The sequence below is a fragment of the Armigeres subalbatus genome, chromosome 2 (genome assembly GCF_024139115.2).
Source record: "Armigeres subalbatus isolate Guangzhou_Male chromosome 2, GZ_Asu_2, whole genome shotgun sequence".
Lineage (NCBI taxonomy): Eukaryota > Metazoa > Arthropoda > Insecta > Diptera > Culicidae > Armigeres > Armigeres subalbatus.
The window spans coordinates 458,920,096-458,947,681 of record NC_085140.1 but is presented as its reverse complement, the minus strand read 5'-3'; the positions used below and the strand labels follow the sequence as shown (position 1 = coordinate 458,947,681).

At 43.2% G+C, this 27,586-nt stretch overlaps 1 protein-coding gene across 1 annotated transcript; it reads right to left on the bottom strand.

Annotated features, from left to right (window-relative positions):
* Positions 1–260: 260 nt before the first annotated feature.
* On the bottom strand, positions 261–27,386 carry LOC134213834 (protein brunelleschi). The gene is made up of 6 exons (XM_062693231.1): positions 26,635–27,386; positions 13,731–15,505; positions 12,432–13,585; positions 11,958–12,364; positions 11,656–11,863; positions 261–1,166 (listed from the first exon to the last, which is right to left on the bottom strand). The coding sequence occupies exons 1-6, from the start codon at positions 26,825–26,827 to the stop codon at positions 980–982; spliced, it is 3,924 nt and encodes a 1,307-aa protein (XP_062549215.1). The 5' UTR covers positions 26,828–27,386; the 3' UTR covers positions 261–979.
* Between the last annotated feature and the right edge of the window lie 200 nt (positions 27,387–27,586).

Below are 27,586 nucleotides of genomic sequence, written 5' to 3'. Positions count from 1 at the left end.
CAGAGCCTCGTAGCGTCAATTCTCAACAAATAAATAGGGAAAGTTGATAAGAATCTTACCTGGTCAAAGAAGAATCGATCAGGCCCAGGATGGAAAGCTAAGGGTACACAGGGCTCATGAGAGAGTGAGTGAGTATAATTTCCTCCACAACGATATTAGAAGATAATTAAAAATGCTCTTTGAATACTTCAAGCCAATAACTGTCGTGATGTATTCGTTTCTATGGAATTTCTTTCGTAAACAAATAATACAACACAATGTTTATATAGCTTTGCTTGCGCAACTCGTTTATTCAATAATAAATAACATCCATTCTTCCACTATAACAAAAAAAAATCTAAGTGCTTTTGCAAGCGTCCTATTACATGTTTTATACTGTATGTTGGCATTTCGTGTTTGTTCTTGCTGTCGCCTTAATCGTTTACACAATATTATCCATTATAATGCGTCCCATAAAGATACATTTGGCGTGAAAATGAAATATTTGTAGGAAAGAGCAGAAAATGATAGTAATCGCTTTGCTTTACGTAGATTTGATTAATACATGTACTCAGTTTACAGGTGACAATTTTCAACAAGGAAAATCTTTAAGACTTAGTGGAGGAATAGCTTTATAGGTTGTCTACTTTTGTTCCATTAGTTACAATCTGTTACATTTTCACAAAGCTTTTGTCCCAGACAGAAGCAGCTTAATTTCATCGTCATATTGCTCTGCTGTTCGATAAATTTTCAGTACTCTATTTTATAGTTAACAATCTACTTAGGAGTATAAAAAATGTTGCTTCCCCTGATGCTGAACCAAATGTCTCCAAAGGATTGCAATAATTTGAGTTTTAATTAACCTAACTAAACCACTGATTACCGAAAGTAAATTTTGTTTAGAACCTACGGTTTATGTTTGCTTATATAGCAAGCTAGCTATATAAATCCTTTTAAAGCGCTTTCATTTGTTGTGACGTTGGTTTACCGTGCAATCCCGTTACTGATCTATCACCGTTATCTCCACCGGTGGAATGAATCGCCAAACGTGCGACGATGATCCCGTTTCACCGGTCGAGCTCAACGAACGACATTGAATGTCGGCCTTGAAGCGTCCCGGGGTGAAGAATACCACCGAGCACTCGTGGAATGCTTTCTCGTCTTTGTTCAACGCCGGAATGAGGATGCTGGCAGGATTAGAAAGAATGGAAAATAAAATTAGTTATCTTGTTGTTATTACAATATTGTCTTTATTAAGGCTCAAGAAACAATTGAACAATGGAAAAAGGTTTCTGATAGAACCACCATCGGCAGTGTATTATTTGTCTCTTTTCGTCTGCCGCAAAATTATACCTGTGGTAGTACAACACCGAGCGGCAACACAAACACTCACTTGAAGCACGCGGTTGTTAGTCGCCAATTTTACTTCCTCCTTAATTTGTTTTCGGCAACGACATAGGCGACGAATAAAGGATCACGATTGGACGCTTGAAACATGGAACTGCAAGTCTCTAGGCTTCGGAGGTTGCGACAGGATAATCTACGATGAATCACATCCCCGTTGTGGTGGATACGAGCCTTCCGAAATAGCGCACATTGCGATCAAATAAAATAAACATTATGATCAGCATCATGCCACTCGGGCGACGATCGTATTTATGCTGAGCATTGCATACAATGTATGAGATTGATTCTAACCATCAACGGAGTGCGTCGCCTCTTGGTATCTAATTAATGATCACGTCCCGAGGCAACGTGTTTGCCTCATAACTGCGAAGGCTCTCGCCCTGCGAGGCAGTAAACCAAGATTAGTTACGTGCCGCAACGCCAATTCGTAACCTATTTCCTCGTAATTAATTGAAATTGATTGGCTTTTTTCAGTGACGATGGAATCAAAAAAACATTTTTCACGTTACGCGTTTTGGCTTACTATTCTTCAGCATCATCAGACGTAATTCGCTAATGCGACCATTCCGCTTCATCGGTCAAACTAAACTCATTTTACTATTTCCTCTTCTGTCAGGCTTGCTAGATCCATGATCCTTAAGGTCTAAAATTAGCCAACTAATAAAATAAGTTGTAGATTCTTAACGTGTTACTAAACAGAAATTGTGCCACAAACTCAACACAAATTTCCAAAAACTCAGAATACTACAAACTACAAACTAAAAGATTCGTTTTGTTGGGCGCCAGTGTTGTGAAACGACCTCCACGTAACGAAAGGGGGATTAGTCGGTCCGGATAGTCAACATTAAACGCTACAAGACATAACATAGTGTACAATCATTTTCTGTTATTCTCCATCCATACAATCATTTTACTTCTTATTCCCTATTCTCCTACACATCGCGCATGCTGTCTTCTTTCTTCTTCTTTCTTCACTTTCTTACGTTCTATCACTCACGTCCACTGCATCCATGACCCCCGCCGATCACGTTCTGCCTGCCTTCCTAGGAGTGAGCTGATGACCTGTTCTCGTGTCTCGAGGGGATTGAGAGGAGATTGAGATTTGACGCCCACCGGCTCCGATGGCGAATCGGCGTGGGTCGTGCCGAAGCGATTCAGCCACTGACAGGGATGAAATCTATGCCTCCGTCGGCTCGTACCGCGTCGAGTTCCGTTCCGCCTTGGAAGAAACGGTGCTCGTGATCGTGCCGAGAAACCCTCGCCGCAGTTCCTGTTCCTGGCTAAGCACCACAATCACGTCAAGCTACAAGATACGAAAAAAGAGCCTTTTTACGTCAATGCTAGTAGTAAATGCTCGGAGGCCGGTCAGCATGTAGCGGGTTCTGGTGCTCAAATAGGTTGATTTATGGTGTCTGGTTTGGTCCACGATTGGTTCACCGTTTTGGTGCCTTGCCTTTTCTTTTCGGCGTCTTGGATGCGGTACCAGTAGTTCACACGCGTGCCCTTTATAGATTTTTCAACCGATCCGTCCTCCAGAAGTTGGAGTTACCCCTTCGGAATTCTACCGTACGGAATGAAGTTAGCGGAACCGGAAGTAGATGATCGCTTTTTTGTTGACATAAATTTTCGTTGACTTTAGTGACGTCTCTTTCGCCCAGTTGTCATTGAGCCCTTACGCCACACTTGGAATGCGCACACGATTGACATTTAGGATGGTATACTTACTTACTTACTTATGGATCCTGTACACCTCCGGTGGTGCAAAGGGCCGACTTGAAAGATCTCCATCCTGAGCGATGCCCGGCTATCGCTTTAACCTGTTGCCAGGTTAGATTTCGGTCGACTTCTTTTATTTCTTTATTGAGGCTTCGCCGCCACGAGCCTCTGGGTCTGCCTCTGCTGCGATGTCCCGCTGGGTTCCAGTCTAATGCTTGCTTACAGATTTCGTTTCCGCCCCTACGTAGAGTGTGGCCGACCCAGCCCCACTTCCGATCCCGAATTTCTGTTGTTATCGGCCTCTGGTGACAACGACGATGGAGCTCGTTGTTTGAGATCCAGTTGTGAGGCCACCAGGCCCGAATTATATACCGCAGGCATCTGTTAATTAACACCTGCAGCCGTTGAGTGTTGAGTTTAGGATGGTATGCAGTAATCGATTACACACATATGTAATGTAACTAATATTAATGCTTATGCTTTGCGAACGTAATAACCAGGAGCGCAGACCACCTTGAAGATGAGCTTCCTCTAAAGCGTGACGTCTTGTTTTTTTTTCCTGTTCGAGTGTGCCACTGCGACCAATTATTAGATCTATTGTAGCGTTACCCGTATCCTTAGTGTTTAAGTGCATGTCGAATTACTCCAGTGCTATTGAGAAGCAATGCAGTATCGTCAAGGCAACTGGGCTCTAGCAGCTATAATCGTAGCAATATTTTTTTCGGTTTTTTGGTCGTTTTTTCGTGAGTTTCTTAGTTCTTGCCACAACAGTGGACAACCTCGATAGCTCTCAGCCTATCTCACATGAAAATGTGGCCGATGTTCAGTCCAACATAATCATTCGTCGTGATTACGGTAAAACTCAACCGCTAACCTCAAACTGCGATACCGATCGAGACGATGCGAAGCGGCTGAAACGAAGTCATTCCCTACGGAACATGTTGACTGCTCCCAATTCTACTGCAATGGATACGTCCTGCTCCAGTCAATCGTGTCTACCTACAGTGGTCACTCAAAATCTGTTTGACACACTTTCTAATGCTGATCCGGAAGGTAACGTAAACAACGCCTCACCAGCAGCAGCAAATTCGATGAAGAAATCTCGCCGTCCTCCTCCTATTACCATCGTAAACAAGGGCACGAAACACATTCGTGAGCTACTGAACCTAGGTAGTGTTCCGCAAACCGGCTATCAGGTGAAAGTGGTGAAATCCGGGACGCAACTCACTGCAGCAGATGAATCTATCTTCGATTCTGCAATCAAAGTGCTACGTGATACGGAGTTTTTCACATTCACTCCTTCGCATAAGCAGCAAGCGCGTTTCATCCTCTCGGGCCTGCCACAATTCGACATAGCTGAACTGAAGGATGAAATTAATTGCAAAGGAATCAACCCGGCGGAGATCAAAATTTTTTCACGGAAAAATGTTGGAGCTGAAGAAAATGTGCTCTACTTCGAGAAAGGCTCCGTAAAGCTATCGGAATTGCAAGCAATTAAGGCATTGTTCAACACGGTGGTTAAATGGAGATACTTTGTCAGGAAATCCGATGACGCAGTACAATGCCACCGTTGTCAACAATTCGGGCATGGAATGCGTCTCTGTAACGTCTCTCCCCTTTGTGTCAAGTGTGGCGAAACATTTTACCGACAAATGTAAGCTTCCGGCTAAGGCCAACTTAAACGACGCCGTTGCAACAAGTAGCAAAATTCGATGTGCCAACTGCAGTGGTAACCATACTGCCAATTATCGCGGCTGCCCCAGTCGCACGAATTACATAAAACAGCAAGAAGAGAACCGACGGCGTCTTTCCAAAAAATCCACATTTATCTCCCGCGCTTCGTCGGCTGTTCCCAGAGAACAGATGTGCAAGATCCGAACCTATTCACCGTCACCGAATTCCTTTGCCTAGCAAAGGATTTGTTCCGGTGTTTGCAAAGCTGCCGAAACAAGGAGCAACAATTTTTAGCTCTCTCTGAGCTTATTATGAAGTACGTTTATAATGGCTAATCGACTGTCGCTTCGTATAGCTAACTGGAATGGAAGTTCCATTCATAATAAGCATATGGAGTTTTTCGACTTTATCCTGCGATACAACATCGACGTAGCGGTAGTCACGGTCACGGAAACATGGTTACAACCTAATTTATCTTTTCATAATTCAAATTTCTGCTGTGTTCGGCTCGACCGGGCCGCTAATGATGATGTCGGGAGAGGCGGTGGTGTGCTACTTGCCATACGAAAGGGATTACAATTCAAACAAATTGATATTTCGACGAAACTGATCGAAGCTGCCGGTATATTGATCTCAATGGATGGAGGAAGTGAGATATGCATCATCGCCGCATATTTTGCTGGTGCACGGCGGTGCTCAAACTGGTCTCAATTTCGTCGGGACATTCGCTCCATGGTGTCTCGTGAAGGTCCATTCTTCGTAGTCGGTGATTTCAATGCTAGACATTCCCACTGGAACTGCGCTAAAAATAACAAGGCCGGAAATATTTTGTATCAGGAAGCTGCTCGCTCGAGTTATCAACTTTCCGGATTCGCCAACTTTTCAACCAACCGGAAGGGGGAAACCATCCACGCTGGACCTCGTCTTATCCAACAACATTATCGACATGAGTAAACCAATCGTCCTGAATGAACTCTCTTCGGACCATTTGCCCGTTACCTTTGAAATCAACCTCACAGACGTGGCTGCGGCACACACAAACACTGTTCGTTGTTACGCTCGCGCCGACTGGCAATTTTTTCAAAGAATAGCTAGTAACAAGTTGAATCCCAATGACCCGGTGGTTGCCGACATTCTCTTGTTTCGGGCTTATTCTACGAGTGGAGTGACGTGAGATTGCTCGAATGACGTGAGAAGAGTCGTATAGCCCCATTTGAATAACATGGTCACCTCACGTGAGAATTGCTAAAATCGACTCACCTCACGTCACTCGACTCGTAGAATAAGCCCATTTATTTCAAAGATGCACTCTTGGAGACAGAGTCAGCGGCGGTACCACAAACGAATGTTCGCCCCTACAAAACAGCTGGCATCTCTGAAGAAACTAAATTACTGATCCAACTACGAAACCGACGCCGGCGACAGTGGATGCGGACTAGGGATCCTCTACTGAAAGAAATCGTTGCATCACTGTCAAACCGTATCCGCAATGATTGCGCGGATGCCCGCTTCAACAAATTTGAAGAATCGTTAGGATCAATGTCTCGTGGCGATATCAACATTTGGCGCATCACCAAAGCAATGAAAAATACCTGTAAGTACAGCCCCCCACTGCGAAATGGCAACACCTTGCATGCATGTCCCAAGGAAAAAGCAAAATTGCTTGCCAAAAGTTTTGCACAAGCGCACAACAATCAAGCAGCTAGTGAATGGGATACCATTGAAGCAGTCAAGCGATCCGTCGATCATATCAACCAGTCATTACCGGCCAACGATAACGACTGGTTGGTTCGACCTAAAGAAATAGTGAAAATCGTACGCAACCTTAAAGCAAAAAAAGCCCCCGGCCATGATGGCATCCGGAACTGGTTGTTGAAGCATCTTCCTAAGAAAGGCTGTGTGTTTCTCTCGAAAAAAATTTCTGCCTGTCTAAAATTATGCTACTTTCCTACCAATTGGAAAAACGCAATAGTTGTTCCCATACCAAAAGCAAACAAGGATGCATCTTGTCCCTCGTACTACAGACCCATAAGCCTTTTACCAACTTTGAGCAAGATGTTCGAAAGAGTAATCTTAACACGAATTGACAAGCACTTGGAATCCACCCGAATCACCCCGAACGAGCCGTTGGGTTTCAAAAAAGGTCATTCCACCAGTCATCAAATCGTACGGTTGGTGAATGATGTCAAAAGAAATTTCCAACGGGAAAATCTTCTGGGTTGATCCTGCTCGACTTAGAGAAAGCTTATGACTCGGTCTGGCACGAAGCGATACTGCACAAAATGCTACAAGGAAATTTTCCTATGCTAATTCTTTAAATTGTGTGTAGTTTTTTGACGGGCCAAACTTTTAAAGTCTCGGTAAACGGTTATACATCAGACCCAGTAGGAGTACCTTTTGGAGTTCCCCAAGGTTCTGTGCTAAGCCCAACCTTATACAACATTTTCTCCGCCGATATCGTCAAAGTTGACGGGGTACAGTATTACCTGTTTGCGGACGACACTGGATTCATTGCTTCACATCGCGACCCAAATGTTGTGATCGACAAACTTCAAGAAGCACACGACTCGATTCAGAAGCACCAAGAGAGATGGAAAGTTAAAGCCAATCCTGCCAAATTTCAGGCGATCTTCTTTACACGTCGTCGAAGCCCGAAATACTTACCGCAGAGACACGTATCTTGCAACGGTGTTGAAATTCCATGGTCTTCAACTGTTGGCTACCTTGGTGTGATTCTGGATAAAAAGCTAAACTTTGGTTGTCACGTGGCGTCATGTATAAAAAAATGCGACAAACTAACGAGAACTCTATACCCGCTCGTGAAAAGACGGTCTCGCCTGAATCCCAGCATCAAGTTATTACTATACAAAACCATCTTCCGGCCTACGATTGCGTATGGCTTCCCTGCTTGGTACAACTGTGCTCAAACTCACCGCAATAAATTACAAGTCAAGCAAAATCGCCTACTAAAGATGATACTAGATTTGGACTTCCTATTCCCAACGGATGAGTTACATACGCTTGCTGGAGTTGAGCGTATAGACGACTGGTTTCAAAGACTGGTACCGAAGTTCCACCAAAGCTGTTCCTCCTCTACAAATCCATATTAGGGCAGTTCAAATTTCAAAAATGTTCGAAAATTCCAACTCCCATATGTCTATTAGCATCGTTTTGATAATATAGGAGTCTTGGCAAAATTTCAGGCAATTCGGTGGCCATTTAGGGGTGGCGCGAAGTCAATTTATGTTTATATGGAAATTTGTATGGGAAAAACTTAAAACTTATTAAGTACTGTCCATTTAATTCCACTAGTTAATTTTCGTTATCTTTGCAGATACGTATTTCGACCACAACTGCAAGTCGAGTCAAGTACAAGACACTGAAGACGACCACACAGTTGTGGTCGAAATACGTATCTGCAAAGATAACGAAAATTAACTAGTGGAATTAAATGGACAGTACTTAATTCGTCTTAGACGGTTTAATACATTCCACTAAAAGAGCTTAATATATTTTTCTTAAAACTTATTCAAGTCTCCCTACTACTGTCAAATCGTGATGAATTCAAATAAACATCCCCAATCTCCCTTTTTGGAATCTATATAAAGGAGACCTACGGATAACACATTAGTTATGAGTGGATTGAACGGTTCTATTGACAGTGTGAATATGGGATAAATGGCTAAAATGGTGTTATTAGCCTCAACATTGCAGTGGAAATATAAATCAAAATTAATGAGTTACCCACTGGTTGAGCTCAAATAGATTCCAAAAATGGAGGTTGGGGATGTTTATTTGAATTCATCACGATTTAAGAGTTGTAGGGGGATTTGAATAAATTTTAAGTTTTTCCCATACAAATTTCCATATAAACGTAAATTGACTTCGCGCCACCCCTAAATGGCCATCGAATTGCCTGAAATTTTGCCAGGACTCCTATATTATCAAAATAATGCTAATAGACATATGGGAGTTGAAATTTTCGAACATTTTTGAAATGTGAACTGTGAACAAGCCCTAGCCACATCCCTGCCTTGCTTCTAGAATATCACCACTGAAACTCTTAAAACCCGGGATTTAGCTCTGTCTACAAGACCATTTCATGCAAGAGAATTGGTTCAGTAATAAGAACTTCCATGTGTTCCTCTCACTACCATTGTTCACCAGTTCAAGAAGAGTTAGTACGTATTTAAACCCCTAACTCGATTTTTCCAGCAGTCAGTTCAGCCTAGGACCGGGTACCGAGGTTTTTTAACTAATTGCTTGAAAAGTTGTTGCCACTGCATACAGTTCAGCCTCAAACAAGAGGAATTCGAGTCTTTCAACTGTCTGCAAGGTAACATTAATAATGTTTTATTTATGCTGTTGGTAGCGAGGACTAAATACGATAAATCCTTAATTACCACAACTTATTGCCCTAGCTAGAAAAATGGATTAGGCTAGGGCTCTGTTTGGTAGATCTTACACCGCAACACACTACGTCAAAGTGATCTACCGTGTTACGGGATATGACGTCTTGTAGAAGTAAAGTAAGCACAGAGCACACAAGTGGGAACCAAAGTAACCAAAAGTTCCTTTAAGAGTACGTTTTTCGCTTAAGCAGCCCAGTGAAGCTGATTAAGCGAAAAACGTACTCTTAAAGGAACTTTTGGTTACTTGGGAAGAGAGCTAGGGAAGAGAAACCGCATACAAGATCACAAACACGAGACGTACGAACGAAGAGTAAACATCTAATTATTTGTATATCCCTAGAGTTATACCAATAAATGCGAGTCTAATACATATAATGTTTCTCTGTCGTCAACCTATCCATGTAATTGATTTATTGTATTTAACTTCAGTATTGTTTGTGGTTTACGTGCCTCGTCATCTAATGTTTAGTCTTGAGTGTGACTGTGGTTTGTGTATGCCATCCCAGCTATTTTATATGGTCTTTGGTGAGAGGAGAGAGTCTACCAATGATGAAGGCACACTCCCGCTTGGGGTGTATTAGGTGCTGGTGGGCTCTCGCCGTGGATGGAAGATGGGGTAGACTTGTCACGTTTCGTTATTAGTAGCTGGACTGGTCCATAAATCCTTATCGGGAAAGTTTAAATGAACTCGCCTTTTGGGAGTCTCATCCGGGCAAATTAAATTGGGACGTGGTCTCCTTCTTTTGGTAATTTTTCAACGCTCGTCTGTTATGCTGCGATCCTTCTTTCTTTTGAATCACCTGCTAGGGGGTTCCTCTGTTGATGGTTGCTGTCACCAGCTTGTACCGGCTATGTGGCAGCAATCTGTTTGAGCAGATCCTTCCTTTGCTTTTTGGAGCCGCCAGGTTGCTTGTCTCCTGACGAGAAATCATACCTCTTGCTCTTAGGGACGGAGAGCGGTGTGTTTTCCGGCCGCCCTTGCTTCTATTGTCCGTTGGGAGCACATAACATCGTTTTTTAAATTTCCGCATTTTTTCGACTCTTTCCCGATACATTACCCCCTGACTGTGTATGAAGGCCAAACATTTGAAGTATGTCTCCGCTTGTTTATTCACAAGCGGGGCAGATTTCAATCGGCATTTAGACCATCCAACTTTAAGTTAGTCTACCTCCAATGCCTTATTAGCAGCGGTTACCAGGGCCGGATTTAGGAAACCGGGGCCAAAACATGTTTGAGGCCCTGATTGTATCAAATATGCAAGAAATCGGTAAAACTGGTTGGCTTTGGTAAACAAGGTTTTGTAGGGGCCAAGGACTCAGCCCCACCCCTTAAATGCGTTACCCCTGAGTTACTGGAAGACGAATTATCGCTGTCTGGATGCCTCCGTATGCCTTCATAATCTGAATCGTAATTTGCACCTTGCCCAGATTACACTGTGTCTTTGGCACACTATTAACCTCCTTTCAGACGTGATCTCGTCTAGTTCACTGCAAAAAAATCACAAGTGACCAAGTGACCACAAGTGATCAAAAGTGACGAAAAGTCAAATGGGACTGTTATGCGAGTGCGGGCAGTACAACATAATCGAGATATGAACCGCAGGATCCTTCTATAGCTGAAAGTCCGCCTAGCCTTCCGTCTCCAAGAGAGATTTTTACCCTTTTGGGAGGCATGAAGACTGATGTACTCTCCATCTCAGCCCATTTCTCTTTTCCTTGCTTCTTAGGGTGTAACGGAACTGTGCCGATCGTTATTTCACTGTTCCAGCCAATGCAAATCGAATCGAATTCATTTACTGCTAATACTAGCGCGCTTTTCGGATCCTAAGAACCATGCTGCCACTATTTTTGGCATTCGTAGGGGCTTTTTTAACCCGCTCTGCTCTGATCGCTGCTCCAGCTGTTGTTGTTACTCCTCCTGCTGCTGTTATTGCTGTCGTACTGCTGCTACTGGTGGTGGTGAACTCACCAATCCACTACTGGCGAACGCCGTTTCTGCATCTGCTTCTTTGTGGTATGTCGAATATTTAATGTTTCGGGGACCCTGACCCTCCAAACCGTTATCCGTAAGCGTTTCTGATCCATGGATTGTCTACGCAAGAAGTGAAGTCTAAGCGAGCTGAAAAGCAAGGCTGTCAGGCCAATGCCGTCGTTTCTAATCCACTATCCAGCTGCCGTAAGCCGTGACCAGTATACCCGTAATAGGAACCATTCTGTCATAGATCCGAATGTGCCGGTTGGCACTCATGTTGATTGGCTGAAGTGCTTTGAAAGCGTCATGTGTGTGTGCATTGATAAAGCCTAATGAATTTGTGTTCAAAAGTTGGTAAAGCCTGAAGAATTTCATTGAAAACCGACATTGCGTTCCAAAGTTATGGCAAAAATTGTGTACCGAACCAAAAAGGTCGAAAAATGTGAGAAAAGCAGTAGGTATTTCTGAATTGGTTTGGTTTTTTAATCAACTCACTGATTAGCTCCCGTCATCGTGACACGTGTCTCCAGACGATAGTTGTGGTGCCCGTTTTGGAAATCCTGGTAGAACTGTACGGAAAGTTGTACTTGGTGCAGCACCGAAGCCGACAGGTTGCAAATGCTGACACTCAGCGTTATGAATTGACCGGTGACACAGGTTACCTCCGACTGGGGGGCCACTTGTTGGTTGTCGATTTTCACCTCTGTTGATAAAAAAACAACATTTTTATTGAACAGTAAGAGAGTCGAGTATTTATACGTTGCTTGAACTGAAACATTCGAGATTTGATTTCTTACCCCATTGTAGCGGTGGTACAGTTACCAAATCGAGCATCGTTGGAGACAGCGATATTCCCCGCAAAGAAGCCAAACCGTTGCAGTCCAAGCCCGGCAGAGACCACTTGAGGTTCACATTTTCAGCAATGTGTTCCGAACAGATGCGCTCGGTAAGTTCTCCGGTGTCACTTGTACTGGTAACGCCCACACCACTGACCATACTCGGATGTACCTCACCGGAAGTGAGTGACTGCAATTGTTGCTCCATGGCTGCCAGGATCCGATCCAGAGGGCAACGATCTACGGGAACTGGAACTCGACAGCTTTCCTTAGCCTCTATGAGTATTGTTTTGTTCGAAGTGTAGTTGAGAGACATTTCCTGTGCCGTTAGGTTCACCACATCCAGCACTAAGTAGAACTGTGACGGTCTGTTGATTTGAAAATATAAAAATTCTATAGTGACTATGATTACTTCAACAGCATACAGCAACTTACATTTCCGCAGAAAGAACGTCCCAGTTGGTAATCTGCGCACTCGGTAGCAATTCTACGTTGAAAGAGATCGCACACTGTCGACAGAACCCCTCCTGCAAGCCTTCTCCGCCTGAATATTTGAACCTTAGCTGTGCCTCCATCTGCCTTGGCATATGACCGGTTGCAATGCCCACGCTCAGCGTGGCCAGCGACGAGTGTCCCGAGTGGGACGACCTAAAGCTAGACATCAACGGTTCGTTCCTTCGGTGAGTATTTGTTGGTGAGCTGATCCTACTCGGAATGCTAGGATTTCCACTGCCACTGATGGTTCCACCGATGACCCCACCACTGTGTGACACTGTCAAACTTTGAGGTCCAGCGCTATTCATACCATCCTGGTGGGATGAATGTGAGTACAATTGTTGACCGCCGGTTACAGCGCCTAGGAAATCCGCTTCTCCATAGATGACCAGCGCAAAGTCGATGCTCTCGTTTGGTTTGATCGGTAGCTTCGAAGTGATGTCATCTGTCACTAGCTGAAAGATTCGATTTTGAAGATTTGCATCCATATTGGAATGGAAATTAGCGTCGATATATTCTATTAGAATGTTGCTCGTGTTTGTTAATGTCACGATGCATTCTCCTCGTTCGCCATTATATAACGTAATGCTGGCAGAGGTTGTCACACAATCCGCATTGGGCATTCCGCTGAAAGTGGCTGTTGGCGGGAGACTTGTCTTAAGCTCTAACTTTGGAAGCGCAGGAATTACGTTCACTTGATAGTGTGAAGGCAAGTTGCGTAACTTTCGATGAAGCATGCACTTCAAGCGACAGTTTGATTTTACACCCAGCGTGTGGGTGCTGTAGCCTTGAATGTCCAATTCTCCTTTTTCGATCGGAGTACCATGCAAGGCCACCGTGGTTAGTACGTTCGGTTGAAGCATCACTGTCTGAGGAAACGCTTCGAATACCACTCCCGCGGTCAGCAAACGGATGTCCGTTACTTGCAGTTCAAATGGGAGCGGATTTGTTAGCTTCACGTTCACTTCGCAAACGTCGTGTTGGATCCAATTGAACGATATCTTACTATCGTCCTTCGCTTGACGGCGATCTATCGAACTAAAGTGAATCGGAGTAAAAAGGAACGGTCCGCTGTCCACCTTTGTCACGGCAATCTGAAAGTAAGGAAAATATGGTGGATTTATCTAACCACAGAGCGGAATAACTCAAATTTAGAAAACGATCTAATAATATTCTTGTTTGGGATGTTGCGCGATCAGGTCAGTAGTACGCAACACAAAAATCATCTAAACAACTCACCTTTAGTGGCCTTAAATGCGACGGCAAGTCCTTCACCAGCATCTGACTGCACAAGGGCAGGTCCGTAAGGTTTGCCGGAGGAATTACCGTACCATTTTCCAGCACCAACGGTACCGGCGCTCCTTCGCACTGGGAACTCAAATTCTGCAGCTGAAGCGCCATCTCTCTCTGCTCGTGAGGGTTTAAATGTTTCCACATGGTCTGCAGCAGAAAGGTCATATGCCTCGTAGCAAGAGCGGACTGGCCGAGACGTCGCGCCGTCCCGACCATCTGCTGGAGCAGATCAATCTGTAGCACCGGCCAGCCCGTGTTATTCTCCAGGACCTCAAGTGGCTCGAGGGACAGCTTGTGGCCTGAGAAACTCTCCAGCATTAGTCGATAGCTCTGACCCCAGTCGGGGTTTGTATTGCTAACGGCAACATGACGCCATGCGGCTAACCTCTGACAGAAAGCAGCCTTACGGTTGTATCCAATTTTTTGGTACAGGTCTGTGAGCACTTCGAACCTCCGAACGCGTTGTTGTTCGTTCATGTTTAGATTGATGTACAGAACGTTTTGTAGAAACATAGCCACGTCTAGATTTTTGCCCTGTTCGATGCAAATCCGAGCTGCTTTAAGGGCTGCCTCCGTTTCAATAATTCCGGCATTCCGGTATTTACTGTAATTTATAATGGCTTCGCGATACCGAGCTGCGATTTCGTCGGGTTGCAGTATGTTGGGGGGAAATTTTTGAGCTGCTGCTGATTTGTTAACAAGCGTTCCTGAATCAGTCAATGAGGAGGAGCTACCGCTCGCTGTGCTGCCACCCGATCCCGACGAAAATGTGGAACTAATTGACGAAGCAGACGAGTTCGAGGAGGCGGATGTTTTATCCGGAATCGAGGAGGTTTCCGAGTTCAAATTGATAACCAAGTCAGATTTCTTTTGCTTGAGGTTAGCGCCATTGGCGGTATCTCCGTTGTAGCTATTCGTCAGTAATTGATTGCGGGCGAGATTGAATTTGTGCGGAGAAGAAGTGTTTTCTTGTAGACTAGAGTTCCGTTGAATCGACATCATGTAGCGAAAGTTAGGGTATAGCAGGATAGCAGAAGCAGCGCAGAGTCCTTCGAAGGCGGCTCCTAGCCAAAGGGAATCACTTATGGCACGAAGGGTTTCACTTGCCGAGTGAAACAGATTCAGTGATTCGACCACTAGGCCAGTCTGTAACGTCAAATCCCCCAGATGCTTTGTCATTCTGCCTATGCAGCGCTTCTTGTTGTTTCGACTCTCCAAATCCAGTCCTACGAAATCTTTCTTTTCGAATGGCGCCAACAGTAGGGGCACTTTGTCAATCTTTTCTCGTGTCTTCTCCAAACGTTTCAACTCCAGAATGTAATAGAGAGAGGTAATGAATTCTGAAATCTTGGTCTCAAGATTCGAGCATGGGTCATTCTCCGGATAGGAGAAAGCTCGACTTTTGAAGTTGGACGGGGTTTGAAAGCAGTTCTCGATTGTGGGATCCTTCTTTTCTTCCAATCCGTTGGCAATCTTGTGCAACTCCTCGGTGCTTGGTCCAAATAGCAAACATCGCGAATCGAAAAGTGTATTTGTGTATTTGACCTTGAGAGATTCGTGAACTCTGCACAACTCATTCAACTCGTTTTGGTTATCAAACTTCCCTACCGTTATTAGCCCGAGCAATCTCCGATGGGTCTGAAAGTCGCCCCAATCGTTGTTTTCTACCGGGTGATCACGTATGTAGCGCACCCAAATATCTCTTGTTAAGCCGGATGAATCTGAAATAAAAAGAGTGATTTTTAGATAAATTGTTGTTTGCTATTCGAAGGTTCAATAATTAAAACTGATAACATCATGAAAACAACATATACCTAGTCTGAACAAATATTGGTTTTTTGAAAATTTCCCATGGAAAAAGACTGAGCAACTGAAACACCGCTTGAATGGTAACTTCAAAGTGTGACCAACATATAGTTTGCTTGAACATAACAAAAAATTTCCAAAGAAACCGCTTTCGTTGTGTCTCCATTCGGAATTCCTTCGGAATTATTTCAAAAAATCCTTTAGCAAAAATCCTTTACAAATTCCTTTAGATATTTTTTTCAAAAATCCATTCAGAATTACTTCGGGAATTTCGAGCATTCGTTTAGCAAATTTCTTTTTTGAAATTCGCTTCATGCTATTCTTCAGGAATTCCTTAAATAATCCATTAAGAAATTCCTCCTGAAATTTGTTTTGAAATTTCTCCAGGAATTTTAAACAAAAAAACACTTCAGGGAATGACGGCTTTGGTAGGTTTTGTTCTATTATTGTCAGGTGGTTTTTTATAACTTATTATGCTCAAATTTGGCCTAAACATTCTTTACATATCAAATAATATTGTGGCCAAAAATAATAAAATTTGGTCAACAACCCCCTGACAATAATAGAAAAAAAAACATGCCAAAGCCGTCATTTCCCCTATCTTGATATCACATAAGTCACATTCCGGATTTTCATACACTTTTGCACAAAAATTGAATATAATTATGGTCTATTTAACAGTTCCATAACAATGTATACAGATAAATAATATTATGTCAAGTTTTCAGAAAGATTGCAGGTTTTATTACAATTTTTGGTATTTCTCCATGTAAAACTAGTTTCGGCATTTTACTCAAGTGAAAGAAAACATGGATCCCAAGTAACATTATTTGTTTTGATTCACCTTTGAAGTTTAATGGGAGCACAACTTGTTAAAACCAAATACAGGGCTGTATAACAGTCGCGTTTTTCGCGAATTTTGCGGATTTGCTCTTCCAGTCGCAAAAAACGCAGTTTCTTTAAATGTTGTCGCAAAAATCGCGGTTTTGGGTACCGTTTTGACTCAAATTCCGAACATGACTCAGAGAGAATCTGCCTTCGACCTCTCTGGACAGCCCTGCAACGACGATCTAAACCCAATGCTATGTATTTCGGATGGTGGGAGCCCCTATTGGGTTCCCGCCAAAGGCGAGTATCCAAATGAATTTCAAACTCTTCCTACGCCCATTGATTGTTCGTTGCAGCCCATATGCGATCACGTAAATGATGCCATCTGGATTTATTACCAAAATGTACGTGGATTGAGGACGAAAATAGACAACCTGCTGCTGGCGGCATCCGACTGTAATTTTGACGCGATCATCATGACCGAGACTGGATTGGACGATTGTATTACTGCACAACAGCTGTTTGGTTCACGCTTCAATGTTTTCCGCTTGCGCAGCGGTATGCCAGCCGCATTGTACACACCAATTGTGGACAAGAGCTAGAACAAATTTGTGTTTCGTTTACGATCAAAGGTAGGAAAGTTATTATGTGCGCAATCTACATTCCACCGGCCAAAAGTCGTGATGTAGATGTAATTAATGACCATGTTTCATCCGTGAATGAGCTGTGCGAGAAATGTTCGTCTGATGATGCTGTTCTAATATGTGGGGATTATAACCAGCCACGCACATGGTGGCGTGAAACTGACGGCATTGTGCATTGTGATAGATCGTAACTTCCCCCATACAGTAGTAGTCTCTTGGATGGTATGGACTCAGAGAAACAGACGTCTCACTTAGAACAAAATGCAATCAAAATCATCGTCACGAAAACATTGTCGCCCAATGCTAAAATCCCGGTGTGTGGCCAAGCGGCAACCAGATGGCGGTAGTGTGCAAACGTCAAACACAAACAAAATCGATGAAAGCGCCATCGGTGGCCGATTGACCACCTACAAAAAGTTAAATAAACCGTTAAAAAGGTGTACGATGGAACATATGTTGAGTGAGACGTCTGTTTCGCTGTGGTATGGACTACTTGTGTCTTGGTCAAAGAAATACTGTATCCAACTCGCTTGATCGCGTTCTTGATCTGGTATTCTGTTTGTCGAATTGTGTGGCTAATGTAAGCTGTTGTGTGGCGCCGCTACTACCTGTGCATTCTCATCACCCTTCTCTTGAGATCTCTCTGCCAGCGCTAGCAAAATGTGACGTACCGGTGAACAGACAAAATGAGCGCCCACTGGACTATCGAAAAACTGATTTTGCGAGTATTCTTGATTATTTGATGACCGTTGACTGGCATTCGATTTCCGCAATGAATGACGTCGACGACATGGCGGAGGGTTTTTGCTCTGTTTTGAACGATTGGCTCTCTTCGTATGTTCCAAGAGTCCGGCCACCAATTTCTCCTGCCTGGAGTACTAGAAATTTGAAAGAATTAAGAGAAGAGTCCGAAATGCTTGCCAGAGACAGCTACGACGTGAAAGAACGTCTGCCAACAAGCTAAGTTTTAAGCAAGCTAGTAATGCGTATCGTTTTTTGAATAGCACACTCTACAAATCATATGTATTGCGCGTGCAAACAAATCTTAGACGACACCCACGAGGATTCTGGAGCCTTGTCAATTCAAAACGGAAAAGCGCCTTCCCATCGAGCGTATATCTGAGTTAATCATCTGCTGCGTCTACCGATGAGTCCTGCAAACTGTTTGCCGAGCATTTCGCATCCATATTCGCATCGAGTAAGATTTGGAAATAAAGTAAGTAAAGTTGGAAATCGATGAAGCTATCCGGGATGTTCCTGTTAATATGGCCGAGCTTGGATTATTTGCCATCAATCCAGAAATGGTTTAATTGGCAGCAAAAAAAATGAAACGTTCATTCGTAGCTGGTCCAAACGGTTTTCCTGCAGTTGTAATATGCCGGTGCATTGACGCTTTAGCCGCTTCGGCCGCTTCAAAGTTATTTGAGATTATAATGTGCGAAGCAATTCAGTATGCTACCAAAAACTACACGTAAAAAAATAACCTTATTTGTTATGGCAAAAAAACATTTGAAAATACTTATACCTAATGAATGATCGCATATCAAAAAGCTAATAACATTCATAAGTTAATGAAAAGTATAAGTTTCGGAATATATGTGACTAATGCGATGTATAAGTTTTTTCTTATACATATCATTAAGCGCCTGCTTTGGCAAAAAAGTATTAGAAATCTTAATAATAAATAACATTAAATTTTTTTACGTGTATATATCCACCAATCAACACGGATTTCTGCCCGGGCGATCGGTTACCACGAATTTGTTGAGTTTTACATCAAAGTGTATCTCGAGTATGGAGGACAAAGCGCAAATCGATACTGTCTACACCGATTTGAAAGCAGCTTTTGACAAAATCGACCACGAAATTCTCTTGTCATAATACGAGTTTATGCAATCCCATTCAATTCCACCACTTAATTACTTAATGTCAAGATACAATTAAGTGGTGGAATTCAATGGGATTGTATAAACTCGTCTTATGACAAGTGAAGACATTCCACTAAAAAGCTCAAAATAATTGTCTTATCACGAAATTCTGCTACACAAGTTATCCCGCCTCGGAATATCTACGCAACTGGTATCCTATCTTATGGATCGGCAGCTTCGGGTGAAGATCGATGGTTATGTGTCAGCGCCTTTCACAAACAGATCAGGTGTACCGCAAGGTAGCAATCTTGGACAGCTACTGTTCGTTCTTTTCTTCAATCATGCTGCTTTGGGTCTTGGTGAATGCTTCAAACTTGTGTACGCTGATAATATGAAGCTTTACATTGTTGTACAAACGTTGGATGATTGCCTGGCTCTACAAGTATCGTTAACTATATTTGCCGACTGGTGCCGTAGCAATAAACTAGCTGTCAGCATGGAAATATGTCAAGTGAAAACGTTTCTCTGAACCGTATCTCCATTATTGTTCGACTATCATATCGATGGCAAAATTCTTGACAGGGTATCAAGTGTGACTGACCTTGGGATCATGCTGGACTCTAGAATGATTTTTTTGATTTGCACCGTTCGGCGATAATTTGAAAGGCAACAAGGCAGCTAGGCTTCATTTCTAAGGTTGCGAAGGATTTCTCGGATCCATACTGCTGGAAATCATTGTACTGTGCACTTGGCCGTCCAACTTTAGAAAATGTGTCTCTTGCTTGGCACCCCCATCAGATCACGTGGTGCTTAAGACTCGAGCGAGTACAAAGGAGATTCATATGTTCAGCTCTAAAATCTTAGCCGTGGAGAGGTTCTTTCCTTTCCGTCCTATCCTGAAAGATGTCGCTTGCTAGGTTTAGACACGTTTAGACAAAATACAGAAATCTTTGTTTATTGCTAAACTATTAGCTGCTGAAACTGATGCCCCCGACCTTCTATCCATGATGAACTTCCGTGTACCGAATAGATCACTGCGGAATACTACTTTACTACAACCACGCTACCTCTGAACGGTGTTTGGATACAGATGAACAGATCTCGACATGTATTTGCGCATTCACGGCTGTCGAAGATTTTTTCGAGTTCAACGAGCCAACTACACGTTTCGTAAATCGGGTTAAACGTTTGTTAAACTAGTAGTAAGTTTTTATTTCTATTAAGACTGTTTGTCAGATAGACCATTTTAAATTCAAACACAAATACAAATATTCCGAACACTCGCTTTTAAATAGCCTTTTCAGCTTTATTCCTGTAATTCTCTCCATAGGATCTTGAATTGATTTGTAATCTTGATCCTCAGAACTGAAAACCGATGAAATTTTTAGTTTTAGGGTGCCAAAACGCCAGTGTTCGGAATATAAGTCATGTTCGGGATTTGAGCCAAAACGGTATAATTACACTCTTTTAAAAATAGCGATTTGGGAGTATTCTGGAAAATATTGGATAAATCAAAAATGTTAATGTTGTATGCGTGTATGAGTAAGCAATTTTGGGATCCAAAGACATTATTTTATAATAATATTTTAACTATCGTTCATATCCACCTGACAAATTGATCACATTGAAATTCTGGATTTCCGGGGTACCGGGTCTAGTTAGTTTTTAGTTCTTTTAGATTAGTATTTTTGACAGTGGTTCCAATGAATGTTGTGAAAATCGCGGATTATTATTCAATGTTGGAGAACAACACTTTCTCTATTGTGCTTCCCAAGGATGTTATTGTCCGGAAAAAACGCATTGAAATTTGCACCTGGGACCATCGGAACTGAGGTAATAAGCATGCTGGTTATCGCACGTAATCAAACTGGTTGTTATCCACTCTGTCCACTCGGTTGAGCGATAATGAGGCTCTTCATTTCTCCGACCTTCAGCTGCATCCAGTTCTGCTCCATAGTGACTCCCACTACTCCAGGCTCCTTATTCCAACTAATTGCTATATAGTCCTTTGTACTGTTTTAGAACAAATACCATTATAGCTTGGAGATATTTTTATTCGGTTTAAATCGTTTCTGCCATTTCGTGGTCCAAAATTCCCCGTGTCTTCGTTTGCTCGTGCCAGAGCACATTACAGAAATTAAGACTTCATGGGAAATGACAGCAAATTGGACAATCCACTGCTCGCGATAGATGCAATCCCTCCAACTGAGTACATTAATTTAATATGGTTCTTGATGCATATTCATCAGCAGAAAAAAGGAAAACAAACTGTTCCCAATCATCGCAGTATGATATCGTATCGCGTCTTTCGGCAAAGCACAGCCCGACACTCCGATCGAGTCTAACCAAAAGTAAGTCGCGTCGTTGATTGTTCTCGCAGCGCGTCGAACGGGTTGGACTCCTGAGCAGCATAGCAGAACTTGCACTAAACGTGTTTGCTTCGCATGCGAAAGAGAAGAAACGGAGAAAGCTGGCAACGCTCACGCTGGTTCTCTGGGCGCAGAGAACGAGTAAGCATACCAAGGAGGGAATCATTTCAAAACATTTGTCATGACGCAAAACATTAAATTTGACTTTTGGCTGTTCTGGCTTCTGCTGTTCTTTCGACCTTTTGTCCCTTCGACCTTTTGTCCTCCCTCTTGACCCTCTCTGGACTCAAACAGCGTCTCTGGACTCAAACAGCGGCTAATTAAAGAAATGCTGTATCGCGTCAGCAATACCTAATGAAGCAGCCCCACCAGCGCGATGTAGGTGGCGCGACCCCGGTAAGGTAGTTTACTGAAGCCTCTCAAATACCACGAAAATGGAAATAGAAGAAAAAGAGAACGTTATTTTTGGCAACCGACCCAGCAACGAAATAAGGGCAATGATTGGAAACTCGGTACCTGGAATGTTAGGACCCTAAATTAACTTGGACGAGAGCCTTTTGGCTCGTGAACTGCAGAAGGTTGGAGTGAATGTGGCCGCTATTCAAGAAGTCCGATGGCCCAGATCCGGAGAACGTGAATTCCGAGCCGTGGACCCCATGGCCACGACCAACATTGCATTCAAATATAACATCTATCACAGCGGCGGCGGAAAAGCGCACCATGGAGTTGGTTTCGTAGTGATGGGCAAGCAGATGAAGCGAGTGTTGCAGTTTAAACCCATTAGCGAACGAAACTGTATATTGAGGATACGGGCCAAATCATTCAATTACAGCCTAATCAACGTTTACGTACCGACAAACGATAAATCCGACAACGTGAAGTACACGTTTTATGAATGTCTTGATAAGTGCCCAAAGGATGACGTGAAAACTGTTATCGGAGACGCTAACGCTCAGGTCGGTAGAGAGGACTTTTTTTGTCCCATAATCGGTAGGGAGGACGAGTAGCACAAACTTGCAACCAGATAGATGATGTTCTGGTAGATGGGCGCCATTTCTCGGATGTTATCGATGTGCAGACATTCAGAGATCCGAACATTGACTCTGATCACTACCTCGTTGTCAGTAAAATTGTATCGCGGTTGTCAACTATATCGAACGAAAGATCACACAGATCACAGCAAACGATGCGTTACAATATCCAGCGATGTCGACGAACGGATAAGTGCAATCAACGTTAGCGACAACATCAACGATTTATGGGAGTCAATCCATGGAGCGGTGAGCACAACAGCACGAGAAGTGGTAGGCACTGCACAGAGACGATCCAGGACGGGTTGGTTTGATGTGGAGTGTCAGAGAGTGACAGACGAGAAGAACGTTGCCAGAAACCGGATGTTGATGTGTGGTACCCGATCGAATAGAGATCGGTACAAGGAAGCAAGAGCAGTCGAAAAACGAACCCACCGCAGGAAGAAGAAAGAATATGAAGAACAAGTGATTAGCGAGACGCAGGAAAAAAATTTTGGGGTTGTAAAGGGGTAAGAAAAGAAGGAACCATCCCAGCGCCACTACTACCCAACTTTAGCAGCATCTCTCACTCTGTGAGGGAGTAGGGACCCCACTGTCTAGCAACTGGGCCACCCCATTCATGCACCCCAGTTCAACAATTGATAATACCCTAAAAATAGGCAATTACCAAGGATTGGAACGTGCTGTATAGGGGATGCATAATGTATGAAAGAACTAAAATTTTCAACAGTTTAGCGTTAATAATCAAAAGTTTCAATACTACTGGTAAATTGGTGAAGAGTTTGGGAATCGATTGACATATAAATCTTAAAAATCCATTGAAAGATAAAGGACTTATTATCGTTACAAATCTTACATGATTTCATGACGGTCCCAATTTTGAAATTTTCATTTTACACCCTGTATCCGAGTCTTCCTTAGACGTAGTTTACGTCGGAAATGGAACAGAACGACATGCGGAGGTTCTATGAGTCTGTCAATGGCGTCCGGAGAAAGACAGCGCCATCTCCCGTCGTGTGCAACGACCAAGAAGGGAATTTGCGGACATATTAAACCGAAGTGGCTGCCAGGTGGAAGCAACACTCCGAGACTTTGTTGAATAGTGAAAGTGACGGTGCATCGGTGAACAGAACAAACATTAGTGACGATGGACAAGCTGTGGAGTCGCCTACACTAGATGAGGTTAAAAAAGCTATTAAAGAGCTGAAAAACAATAGGGCTGCGCAGTTGACAGCCTCGCCTTACACGATTCGGTCGCGTTTTCTCTATCCGTGAAAAAATGGGTGCAAAAAGAGAGAACACTTTGGTTATTGATTTTAGTGTTTTGCCTAAACGTCCTGATGCATCGGTGGTGCACAAATTCATGTGCGAAGAACTGAAATTGGACAAAAAGGACATGATAAATGTCCAATTTCATAATTTACGAAACTGTGTCTATGTGGAGATGGTGGATATGGATACTGCCAGAAGATATCAAACCACTCATCACCTGCTCCATCTTCTTCAATCTGGCGACAGTGTTTATAAAATACCAGTATACGTAGATGATGGTGCGATCAATATACGTGTCCATGATTTACCACCAAAAACACCTCACTCGGTGCTGGTTGAGCACTTGCGGAAATACGGTACTATTCTCTCCATTACCAGGGAAGTGTGGAAGCATTATTTCCCTGGCCTTTACAATGGCGTTCGCGTAGTGAGAATGCAACTCACTCAACCTATTCCCTCGTACGTGACCATTGATGGCGACGTCACTTTGATCACATACCAAAAGCAACCAAAACACAACAAGGTAAACCAAACCAATACCACGGAAGCTGCGTTGGATTCCAACAACATCAGCCTACTTAACAACACGGACTTTCCACGGTTGGATACTCCCGAAAACGTCGATCCAATAAATCATCCAAAGCAAACGAAACGAAATAAATCAGAACAAACCAATCAACAACGTGAGGACGACGTACCTAATATCATCTCCAACAATAGCAATGCAGATCAATCAGAGAGTGAGTCTGCCGAAACACAAACGGCAAACAAGCGACGGCTGTCAGCGGATCGAAAAGAGAATACTCCAAAACGGCGAACTCGGAAGCAGCGTTGCCAGACCGGCGGTACGGAAGAAACCGAGAATGATAGCGAGTTCGAAATAAATGATCCTATAGTAATAGTAAATTCACCAGTTCTCACTAGAAGTAAGAAAAAACATATGAATAATAACTAATGTAAAAATAATATTTTCCGAGACGAGCCAGCCACGGGCTGAAAGTCTCGTTAATAAAGACAAGAAAAAATAGGGCTGCGGGAAGGACCAGCTCCCGGCTGAACTTTCCAAACATAGTAGTGAGCAGCTTTATGAAGTTCTGCACCATATTATATCGAAAATATGAGAAGACGAGGAATTGCCTGCTAGCTGGTTGGACGGCCTCATTTGCCCTCTCTTTAAGAAAGGGCACAGACTGGAGTGCGCCAATTGCCGAGGAATAACTCTCCTTAATTCGGCGTACAAAATTATGCCCCGTATTCTGTTCAAGAGGTTGAGACCGCTTGAAGAGTCCTTCGTCTGCGAATATCAAGCAGGTTTTCGTGAGGGCCGATCAACGACGGATCAAATGTTTACCCTGAGACAAATCCTTGATAAATTCCGGGAGTACAACTTGCAGTCACATCATCTGTTTATTGATTTCAAGGCGGCGTACGATTCAGTGAAACGGAATGAATGATGGCAAATTATGCTAGAACATGGTTTTCCGCCGAAACTAATACGGCTGATTCGTATAACGTTGGACGGATCGAAATCAAGTGTAAGGATTGCGGATGAAATATCGACTTCATTTGTTACCTTAGATGGATTGAAGCATTGAAGCTCTCGAATTTGACTGTTCAATATAGCGCTCGAGGGAGCGATTAGGAGACCTGTTGTGCAAAGAAGCGGTACCATTATCACAAGATCGCATATGCTCCTGGGATTTGCCGACTATATCGATATTATCGGGATTGATCGCCGTGCCGTGGAAGAGCCTTTCGTGCCTTGTAAGAGGCGACAGCGAGGATTGGACTCACGATTAATACCAGCAAAACGAAGTACATGGTCGCTGGCAATCAACGTGGGTTCATTAGTGGTAGTGAAGTGGTGCTGGATGGTGAAAAATGTGAAGTGGTAGGAGAATTTGTGTATCTTGAAACATTAGTGACGAGCGATAATGATGTTACCCACGAGGTGAAAAGGCGTATTGCAGCTGCAAATAGGGCTTATTACGGACTTCATTACATGCTTAAAATCCGTAGTCTGCAAACGAAGACAAAATCCGCGCTGCATATTACTCTGATTCTTCCAGTGGCTGTATACGGCCATGAAACATGGACGATAAAGGAGGCTGATCGGCGAGCTTTCAGATTGGCTGAGCGTAAGGTGCTGCATACTCGGCGGTAACCAGGAGAATGATATCTGGCGGCGTCGCATGAATCACGAATTGTACCAGGTGTATAAAGGGCTGGATATTATTAGGCTTATACAACACGGCAGACTACGGTGGGCTGGACACGTTGTTCGTATGCCGAAAGAACGTCAAGCAAAGACAATATTTATTAGAAAACCCGGAAGATGCCGCAGGGCTTCGTGGAAAGCCGCGTACACGATGATTTTCTGCAGTTGAAGAGAACCTGAGGGCGCTCAATGTTCAGGGCGACTGGAAGCGATTGGCCCATGATCGAGTCCAGCGGAGAAGGATAATCCACTCGAGGTTCATCGAAGAGCTGTAGCCCATCAAGTATCAAGTAAGTAAGACAAAAGGATACAAATGTAACCAAAAGCGTATTGTACACATATAAAGCAGAAAATTGCCTTAAAAATAAGGTTTCACCGACAGGATAGTGGAAAACTGTTAAAAATAATTACAACCCAATTATTGCTTGTTCCCTCTATTAAAAAAATGAACGCTTATTTCTTCAATTCAAAACTATAACAGTTCTAACATCAAGAATACACGATGAACAAGAAGATATGAAAGGTTCACGTGATCTGTAAATTAACTGGGTTAAGAACTGAAATTATAGACAAAGCGTATCTGTCTTAGGGTCGATTTCTTCACCTCCGCTTAGGCCTTCTTAAACCAGGTTTAAGCGTATGGGTAAGCACCGCTTAAGTGTTAAGCGGAGGTGAAGAAATTGGCCCTTAGATACAAATCAATCAGCGTGTTTAGCTTATTACAGATATTCCATTCAACAGACTAGTCTATGATCAACAAGAAAAAATGCAAACATTCATACACAGAAACACGCCCCTCCGGAAACCTATTTACCCGGTATTTTAACGTTGTTGATCCGCTGGATCCGTTCGAACACCCGCTGCAGCGAGCGAGGTTTCAGAGGACCGATTCCACGCACCAGTATCAGCAGACAGCCGTGATGGTAGTGATGCTGCTCGTAGTCGGGATGCGCCATTATCGGATCTCCTGGTCCTTGCGATAACATATAGCTTACAGAGGATCTCATTTAATCTTCATTTAATCGCACTTTTGTCTGGATCATGCCACACTTCCGTTAGACTCGCAAATAACACACTGCGAGCAACAAAACGCAGTTCCGGGAACCAGCCACCAGCTCCGGAACTACGGAAAAGAATCTTGTTTTTATTGCTCCATCACAGAAGAAAGCTTCACTATCTTGCGAACAACTCTTTCACTTTGACACATCATCTTTTTCATCCTCTGCGTGTTTGGCTGCTGCTTCTGTATGCCTTTCGCGATACGCCTTCTCGCGGTCACAACTTTCGGATTATCGCCGTTCCTGCTGATGTTATTATTATTGGGCAGCCTTCTTCTGCTGATGGATCAAAACAAAGACCACTTTTTTGATGGATATATAATCTAAGAGTAGTCGCACAGTAATTTTCAATATCTATTTTTGTAGGAGCACCGATGCACTACTCAATTTGCACTTTGTACAAAAGTTTTTCAAGATTTTTTCGAATTTTCAACCAAATTCCACGAAAAGTCGACACAGATGACCACTTTTTGGAAACAAATTTGTCGCATCACAAACGTATGACAGTTGAACGTTACGTTGCACAAAAAAGAAAGTAAAAATCAAAACAAAAACGGCAAAAAACGGTGTCTTTGATCAGGAGTTACGTTATACAATTACAATTATGACAATCAGATGGCGCTCAAGCACGGTAACCAGAATGTACACTCAGAAAAATATTAATACTAAATAGATTAGATTCGCCTGGTTGACCCGAGCCGGTGACAA

What these genes read in the sequence shown, in the direction of transcription:
- LOC134213834 (XM_062693231.1), bottom strand. Translation starts at nt 26,827, where the DNA reads ATGAGATCCTCTGTAAGCTATATGTTATCGCAAGGACCAGGAGATCCG. An exon ending in GACGTTCTTTCTGCGGAAAT is followed by an intron (nt 12,365 to 12,431) that starts GTAAGTTGCTGT and finishes TCAAATCAACAG; the next exon opens with ACCGTCACAGTTCTACTTAG. An exon ending in TGTACCACCGCTACAATGGG is followed by an intron (nt 11,864 to 11,957) that starts GTAAGAAATCAA and finishes TTTTATCAACAG; the next exon opens with AGGTGAAAATCGACAACCAA.